Source organism: Charadrius vociferus, unplaced genomic scaffold, assembly GCF_000708025.1.
Source record: "Charadrius vociferus isolate BGI_N301 unplaced genomic scaffold, ASM70802v2 scaffold384, whole genome shotgun sequence".
Lineage (NCBI taxonomy): Eukaryota > Metazoa > Chordata > Aves > Charadriiformes > Charadriidae > Charadrius > Charadrius vociferus.
Genome location: NW_009648234.1, coordinates 374,816 through 383,799, shown reverse-complemented (window position 1 = coordinate 383,799; position 8,984 = coordinate 374,816). Strand labels below are relative to the sequence as shown.

The 8,984-nt window shown below is 52.3% G+C and overlaps 1 protein-coding gene across 1 annotated transcript; it reads right to left on the bottom strand.

The window, feature by feature from the left end:
• Positions 1 to 2,921: 2,921 nt before the first annotated feature.
• On the bottom strand, positions 2,922 to 8,417 carry SLC25A37 (solute carrier family 25 (mitochondrial iron transporter), member 37). The gene is made up of 6 exons (XM_009884148.1): positions 8,368 to 8,417; positions 7,706 to 7,808; positions 7,134 to 7,362; positions 5,795 to 5,851; positions 4,172 to 4,663; positions 2,922 to 3,061 (listed from the first exon to the last, which is right to left on the bottom strand). Exons 1-6 carry the CDS (start codon positions 8,415 to 8,417, stop codon positions 2,922 to 2,924), a joined length of 1,071 nt encoding a protein of 356 aa, XP_009882450.1.
• Between the last annotated feature and the right edge of the window lie 567 nt (positions 8,418 to 8,984).

Sequence of the window (8,984 nt, the reverse complement as noted above, 5' to 3'; positions counted from 1 at the left end):
ACCTGGCCTTGAACACCTCCAGCCAGTTTGAAGCCATTCCCCCTCATCCCACGGCTCCCCTCCCTGATCAGGAGTCCTCCCCCCAGCTCTCCTGGAGCCCCTTTAGGCACTGGAAGGGGCTCTGAGGTCTCCCCTTTTTCACCTTCTCCTCTCCAGGCTGAACCCCCCCACCTCTCCCAGCCTGTCCTCCCAGCAGACGGGCTCCAGCCCTCCCAGCATCTCCGGGGCCTCCTCTGGACCCCCTCCAACAGGTCCATGTCTTTCCTACGTTGGGACCCCCCGAGCTGGAGGCAGTACTCCAGGTGGGGTCTCCCCAGAGCAGAATCCCCCCTCGCCCTGCTGGCCACGCTGCTGAGGATGCAGCCCAGGACACAGTTGGCTTTCTGGGCTGCGATCACCCATTGCCAGCTCAGGCTGAGCTTAAAATTGGAACATTTTGGTTAAACCTCACATTTTTCCTTTAGACCCCACTTTGGCCAAGCGCTGGGGGTCTCATTTGCCATGGGACAGCTCGGTCACAGGCTCTGGGGCAGCTCACACACCCCACATTCCTCCCCCAGCACCAGTGCTGCGCACAAACTGTACCAATGAACACATCCTTTCCTTTTTATTCAAGGGGAAGGTAAGATGTAATGCAGATTAATATATTCTGTGGGTTTTTTTCCCCCCTCCAAACTCGGCTGCAAATATTATTGAAACCTCAAGCAAACAAGCAGCTCCCCCAGGACACCCCATGCACTTTCTGCTGAGGGCGGGGGAGAAGAAATCCCACTTTGGGAATCTGCTTCGGTGCCGGACAAGCCCCAGTCTGCGGGTTAGCTTTGTGCATCTCAGAAGCCAACTCCTCGCCAAGAGGAACAAGTTTCAAAACTCTTCAGCGGCTCCTAGAGGAGTGCGAGCCCACGATACAGATGTCAGCTCTTGCCAGGCTGCAAAACCCCTCCCAGAAGTATTTTATTCCTCCGGTGCGATGACGAAGGGCTCTATCTGACTCAGCTGGCGGGGTGCTGAGCCTGCCAAGCGTTCAGGCGACACTAGAAGGCACCGTTCCTCCAGAGATGAGCCTGTTCGGCGGCCACCGGGCAGAGCCAGACACGCTCCTGCTGCTGCTCAGCCTTAGCTGGAGCTCCATGCCCAAGGCACGCAGCTAAGGAAAGCCACAACCAGGAGCCTAAAAGGACAAAAAAAATCAGAATATTTTTATTTTCCTTGAGCTCCAGTGATACAACTGTAGCAGCATTTCACAAACGAACTCCTGCATTGTTAAATATACATTTAAGGAAACACATTAAATTCCAAGGCAGGCAAAAAAAAAAAAAATAAAAATTAAGAACTGCGGACAAAGTTACTCATCCTCCCCCTTAAATAATATGTGCGTTTGTTGCAGACAAAGCAGCAGTATACGTTTCACATACCAGGTTTAAATAAAACTTCAGACTCGCAGCAAAACTTTGAAATGCAAAACTTAGAAGAGACGAGGAGCAACGGCTTTGGTGAAGGCGCTTTCACCTGGGGATCCAGCACAGAACAGTTTAAACACGAGACCTCTCCAGTTAGTAGACCCACTGGGCACATCCCCAGCTGCAGAATGGGACCCCTGGTTTTATCGGATACTTGGGGTAAAAAGCTCCACGACCACCCAAGTGCTCCTCACCCGCTCTCAGCTCAAGGCAGAGCAAGCTCCCAAGAAAACCTGGTTGGCAATTATTTATGTGCTCAAAACTCAGGACACGCTCGCATTTTTCTGGCTAGCAACCGCAACGGGATGATACCTCCCCCTCCAAGGACAACGCTCGGGCTGGCCCAAACCGTGACCGCCCTCCCAATGGTTCCACAGCCACGTCCATCCCTCGTGTCCCAGCTACTCACAGGTTCCTCCAACCGGGAGGTGACGTTCTCCCGGAATTGCCAAGGTGAAGTCAGAAATACTAAAGCTAAGCAGCTGGAGGAAGAGGATGATGTACCGGCGACCGCTTGCTGAGCATGACTTCTAGCTACCGAAGTCACACTGAAAGCTGGCACCTTCCACGTTAATGCTACAGTTTGCCTTTTAATATTAAAGTGACCCAAAATTTTCATCTAAGTGTTTGTGCCCATCTCCAATGGAAGTATTTTGTGCAGTTCTGGTTCCTGTTAGTGACTCTCCAGTTTCTAAAGTCAATAGAAAAAGACATCCAAGGCCAACAGAGAGCTCCGAGACCCCCACCTCGGGGATGTCTGCGTGCAGAGCGCGCTGGAGGCTTTCTCCAGCTGCACCACCGAGACCAGAGGCCTTGAAGCTCCCAATTTTTACACTTTAAGACACAGGGTGCATTTGACACAGTGATTCATTCAGTTTAAGTGACAACAAGGCATCAGGAAGCTCATTCCACCATCATCAGTGGCACAAGGCTCGCTCACACAAGGCACATGCAACACCACCCAGAGAGGTGCTCTTTGATTTACCTTCTCCAGACTACGGAGCAGAAGGATTAGCTCTGCTTAGTGTCATCCTACAAGACACACCTGGCTGATGGGACACCTCCAGCCCAAAAGCTGCTCCCCCAGCAGACAGCCCACCCCTCCCAGTGCCGACAGCAAACTGGAGCCACATCTCCAGAAGCCACCCCGTGCCCAGCAGTACGGAGATGGTACCAGCATGAGACACCAGGAACTCGCTGGCGGGGCACGATCCAGGGAGGATGGAGATTTGTCCCATAACTTGTATTTGCACATCCAAGCCCCTGAAATCCCTCATTAGGTACCGGATCACCCAAGCAATGTGCTGAAGGACAGGTTTTTGGTTTGGAAGAGCCGTTCCCAGGAGGAGCGGGGCATGCAGCAAGGCTGCCGCCCTTCCCGAGCAGGCACGGCTCCGCCGGCCACCGCAAAGCTCAGCATCCCGCAGCAGCAAACCCAACCCCACGGCAGGAGGAACCTCTCTAGGTTGGTTTCCCCCTCTCGCCCAACAGAGATGAGCAGCAGCTTATTGTCAAACATGGGCCGGGAGGTGGCTTCGGTTCTGCAGGTGAGGCTTTCCCCAAGGTTTTCGCTGCCGGGTTGGCGCTGGCAGGATGCGACCCTTGCGGTTCAGTAGCCGGACTGTAAACAGAAGCTCCAGGTCCCCCCTCCAAGGGCTCCGTGCACCCCACTTTGATCCCACCAGCTACGGAGATGTGCACGGGTGCTCCCGTCAGCGGGATCAGGGCCTTCATGAAAAAGAAGTATGAATAAATTAAGGGAGGATGAAGACTGTTCAGCTATCACACACCATAAAAATGTACCTTTAAAAAAAGGTGTTTGCAAAAAAAAAAAGAACAACTATTCTTTAAAATCTACTTTTTTTTTTAAGAATCTCCTTGTAAAAAAAAAAAAAAAATAAATTGAATTTATAGTTTTCCCCTCTCCCCCACAAAGTGACCAGCTATTTTAGGGTGCCCCTCATCGGTGTCCTACAGTTTCCCAAAGTGTCCCAATTCTTTCTCCCCCCCCAATCCCAGCAAGTCACAAGGGGCTACCAAGTACCTTGACACCCACAAGAGAATCCAGGCCACCACTTGGGGGATAAATGCTGTATAATTAAAGCCAATCTGGCTATAAAAATAAATGCTTTTGCGTCTTCCTTACACAGGATGGAAGAATTTAGCCCTTTTTAAACAGCTCGACATCTAGCTGTAATAGCATTTAAAAAACAACCCAAATGCCTACATAGAAAAATAAAGGATAAACATTATCCATCTATTTTATATTTATATAAAAAGTAAGTTCTGTGACATGATATTTTGCTTCTTCGCTGTAAAAATAACCCCGGCTTAGGCTGCATAACCTAAGCCTTGTGGTGAGGAGTAAACTACATCTTCCAACTTATTCAGAGAAAAATATCAGTTAGCAATTTCACCTCTCCAAAATAAAGTTATTAAATATATATATATATTATTAGAAGTCTTTATAAACTATTTCACTGTTTAAGCAAGGAGGCGAACACGTGACTGAGGACCACTTTCATCCCTCCTTCCCTGGGGAGGGAGAAGCGGACATCAGCCGTGAATCCACCCGAAACCTGGCACGACCCTTAGCAGAGACCCCGAGCTGGCTGGCTTGCAGGCACACACAGACACAGGCAGAGGGGACAGGGAGGCTGGCCGTCACTCTCGGGAAGCCCTTCACAAGGATGTTCTTTTTTCCAGCTTGCGCTTTGTGAGAAAGTACTTGAAGAATTCATACACGGACCAGGCGATGGCCGTTGAAGGCATCTGGTAAATGACGCGTGCCTGCACCCCTCTGAAATACCCCGAGACGCCCCCCAGCTGATAGACAGTCTTGAAGGCGTTCACCATGCCCGAGAGATGCCCGCTGATGTTCACAGAGCTCAAGGCCATGTTCTCCTGGGTGTTGAGCAAAGTCTTGCAGACATCCAGAGGAGTGGTGGCGGCGGCGGCCACAGCCCCCGCGACGGCCCCGGAGACGATGTGGGACCGAGGGTTATACTCCCGGCGTGGGTTGATCTGCTCCTGCATGAATTCGTAGGTGATGAAGTGAATGGCCTGGAAGGGGACGTTCATGGTGAGTTGGGTGGTGTAGCTGCGGTAGAAGGCACCGAACCCCTCCGTCTTCTGCACTGTCCTTACGCACGCCAGGACGGACTTGTAGGGGGAGTTGAACATCTGCATCCGCTGCTTCACCACTGGTCCAGGCGACAGCCGCAGCGGGTGACGGCAGGGCGGGCAGCACCAGGCAGGGAAGGGGCAGGGAGATAAAGGCTTATTAGCCAAGGCAGATGTTTCTTGGTCAGCACAACCCCCGGACCGAACCCAGCTTCAAGTCCCAACCATCCAGACCCGACCTCCCTTTCCAAGCCCAAACCGCTAGGACACAGCGCGGGCATTTCTCTAGCGACCAGCTCCGTATCTACAGGCGTTCACCAGAAGGCTGCGTGCACCCTCTGCTTCCCCCAACCTGCCCAGAGCCCCCCAAAAAACTCACTGCAACAAGTGAGGGAAGCAGGTCAGAGCTCAGCCCCGGTTCAACAGCTCGCCGCTTCCACGGGCTAATGCATTCCTCTCCTCAAGCTTAATTAAGGAACCTTTACTTCTAGCTACAAAGGCATTAAGACAGACTGAGAACGACCCTCAGATGCATCTGTGAGGACACAGAGCTGTTGGGCAGAAACACTGACATACCAAGAGGACAAGGGCAGAAAGTTGACTAAATGTACCGCATCCACCCCAAGACCAGAAGTGGAACAACTTCCATTGACTTAAGGGAAAAGCCAATTAATTCAATTCATTTAATCAGGATATGATTAAAAGGGTTTGAAATACTAGAGACATTTTTTTCCCCTTCGGAAAAAACTGACTTTGGGCCAACTCAGAAGTACAATACATTAAGAGTGAAGTCCAGCTAATTGTCTTCATTTTAGCTGCATTTTACTGTTAGTCCTCTTAACGCCAGACTCTACCTACCCAGGAAAGCTGCGCAACGCTCCCGGGGCTGCTGTGCTTATCTAACAATGTGACTGAGCTCAGTTGTGTTTGGGTGGTCCAAAGTTTCAGGAAAAACTTCGGGAAAGATGCACCAGCAGAGCAGTAACAGCATCGCACGAGCAAAGGTGACACCAGTTTCCCTGGAAAGTCACGATATGCCACACAGATGCTGCGCAACCCCTCGGCAAGCAAGGGGAAAACAGCCAGGCAGGATTTATCCCTTTACACTGGCCGGTCCGAGCTCATTAAAAGCTGGGCAGAGTTTCTAAAGCAAAGGGCTTAAAGCTGCTGAGATGGTGCGGGGTGTCCCCAGCACCTCACCAGGGCATTACCTTCAGCGGGATTCATCACCGCGTCGTGGAGTAGCGTGGCCACGCTCCCAGCTATACCTGCAAGACACAAGAGCATCCTTCAATAAAAAATAATAATAATAAAAAAAAGGTTGAGAAGGCAGGGGATTGCTCGGGCACTGCCACCCACGGAGGCAGCGGCGGATGGTGAACGCAGCCCACGTGCCACCGAGTACCCGGGTACCACTGCCGGGGAGCTGCAGCCCAAGGAAGCCCCAGCAGCACGGCTCATGCCCAGCGGAGAAAAGCCCAGCCCCAGCAGCTTGATGGAAACCAGGATCTGCTCACAGGATCGCAGCCGTCACCTCTGCCGTTCCCCACAACTCACAGGGTTTTGCCTGAGCAAGACGCCGCCGGCTTCCCTCAGCCCGCGCTAGACCGAGAGATGAGCAATGTTTAGAACTGGCTCAGTGCATCCATAATTAGGCATTTTCATCCATTTACTCAGTCTAGTTTTAAACACTAATTGCACGGATTCTGCAAGCATCCAGCCAGCCATTAATGATTCGGCAGTTGGCTCTGGGATGGGCCTCTCCAGCCACACCTTCCCCTTTGATGTAGGTTTCCATCTCAAATTCTCTCTTGCCCAAATGACTTTTGGTCAGTTCTCATTAACACCGCGCCTCACTTTTCCCGCTGGTACTGAAAGCCTGTAGCTACTTGAAAGGCAAACACAGGAAACACACTGCTAGCAACAAGCAGCGAGCCAGAGAGATATCATAAACCCTTAACTGAGTTGGGTTGAGTCAAGTCAAGTGACTGCCATGGCAGATTCCCACTATGGCATCATGTCAAGGACCGGGCAGAAGTGTCTTCTGCCCAAACGCTTGGCTGCTCAGTTAGAGGGTTTCTGCTGTTACAGCAGTATTGTTGGACCTAAAAGCAAAAGCCTTCCTGGCAGAAGCAAACCCTTCACCGAGGCATGCGAACACATGAAGATGCAGTGCGCTTTACTGCGCTGGAGCTCCAAGAGAGACGCATGGAATAACCCGTACTGCAAAGCTCAAGAGGTTTAGATACACCTCCACCACACAGCCAGAAACAACCTGCCACTGCAGCCCAACACCTCTCGTCCAACGCACTGATTACTTGTGCTAGAATAATTTGCGATTAAAGGGTAAGCGCAGAAACCTTGACTCGGGCTTTGGAGGACACCCAGCAGTGCCATCAGGGGTTCCAGGCCAGGAAGGACTTCTCTACCCCCCTGTGACCACCAGCCCAGCCAGGCTAAGCGTGAGAGGCAAGCAAGGGACAGGCTGTTAACTGCAAGCGGGATTTTTTTTTTATTATTATTTTTTTGCAATAAAACCCCCCAAAATACCATTGGCCAAGTGGCTGTTTCCTCCGTGCTGGATAGTATCACTTAGAGACTTTTTCATTTTTTCATAGCAGGCAAAGTACATGGCGTGGGCAGGACCAGCCCCCAGCATGGTGACATTAATCCCACGTAAAGGCCTCCAGAAACCTTCCGTAAGGACAATCTTCTTCAGAGCTTCGTACACGCTCCTGTACTGGGCTTTGGGGTCCGGCTGCAAGCTCTGCATCCTCGTCTGCAAAAGCACACAGAGAGAGAGGTCTCGGTTACCGGTCTTTATTTGCGACAAGCACGAGCCAGAGAGTTAGAGAGCGACGAGGCTTCCAAGATCGTTAGAGGGGTCAATAATTCATCCCTCGCTTGTGCCGGCGGCTCTGCCTGCCGGAGCAGCGAGATTAGCTCCACGCTCCCGTCGCAACACCAAAACCTTACGGGGCGGCTCAGAGAGGTGCTCAGCAGAGGGAAGCGTAACCTCTGCTCTTGTTTATGCACGGCAAGTACAGGGAATTAAGCTAAGGCAGCTGTTCAAAAGACTCCGTGAAGAAATACAGTTAGGTCCTTAATTGCCTCTTGCTTACAACACTGCCGGCGCTCTGCCCCGGCTTGTTCCTCCTGCGGTCGCTCAGCTGCTCGGGACACTTGGGGGGCAGATTCGGGCCGCTCCACTGGGAAATAAGTTTCCTAGAAGGGCAAGCTGAGGCAACGGGGTACCCGCAGTAACCCCCCGGTAGATGGCCAGACAGGGAAAGGCCACCCAAGGAAGATCCAGCTGGTGACCGTCCCCCAGGAACCCAGAGGAGCACAGAGCCACCTTTCGCCCCATCTTTCCCCCCCAGTTCCCGGTGCCCAGCAGCCACCAGCTTCCCCAGATAGGCGGTGGTTTCATCCACATCTTTGTTTCAATAGTCCTCGAGGGGCTTTTCTTCCACAGGTTTCGGAAGGCAGCTAAGCTCCTGGCAGCCAAAGCATCCTATTAAACTCGATGCCATCACTTAATTACGCGCTGTGGGAAAAATTACTTCTTTTAGCTTGTTTTGGGCTTCTGCAGGCTGATGCCATCACACAGCAGCAGTGCTCAAAGCCCCGGCAGTGACGATGCCGACCCGCGATGGGGGTTTGCGGGGCACAGACCCCATCCACCTCCCACCAGCAACAGCAGAGACACCGGCAGGGCTTAAACCTCTACGGCCATCCCAGCAAATCCAGAGCATCAAGAGGCGAAGGGCTCTGTCGCTCCCACTGAGCGGCCCGCAGGTCCTGCCGGTCTGCGAGCCGGCTGATACACTTCATCGCACCGAAACCCATCTGAAGGGATACAGCCTGCCGCCTCGAAGCACAAACACAGCAGGCGCCTGGCAAAGGGCATTAGCCACGGGAGACGCGTGTTGGGCAACCCGCAACATCAACTTAGCGGTCTTTCAAGGAGAAGCTTGAGAACTAGGACTCTTTAGCCTGGAGAAGAGAAGGCTGAGAGGAGACCTTATTATTGCGTACAAGTATCTAAAGGGGGGGTTGGAGGAGGATGGAGCCAGACTCTTTTCAGTGGTTCCCAGTGAGAGGATGAGGGGCAACGAGCACAAGTTGGAACAGAGGAAGTTCCGTTCAAATACACAGAAAAACTTCTTTACGGTTCGGGTAACAGCACTGGCACAGGCTGCCCGGGGAGAAAAACCTTCTCTGGAGGTTTTCAAGACCCGCCTGGGTGCAGTCCTGAGTGACGTGCTCTGGGCAATCCTGCTTTAGCAGGGGAGTTGGATGAGATGATCTCTAGAGGTCCCTTCCAACTCTGAAACCTCCATGATTCCGTGAACTGCAACTCACAGATGCTTTGGGTTTGACGGGGAGGACACCTTCTGC

Coding starts and splice junctions, on each gene's coding strand:
- SLC25A37 (XM_009884148.1), bottom strand. CDS start 8,417: ATGAAGTGTATCAGCCGGCTCGCAGACCGGCAGGACCTGCGGGCCGCT. Junction 7,363..7,705: donor GGCAGAGCGCCGGCAGTGTT/GTAAGCAAGAGG, acceptor GTGCTTTTGCAG/ACGAGGATGCAGAGCTTGCA. Junction 3,062..4,171: donor CAAGTACTTTCTCACAAAGC/GCAAGCTGGAAA, acceptor CTGAACCGCAAG/GGTCGCATCCTGCCAGCGCC.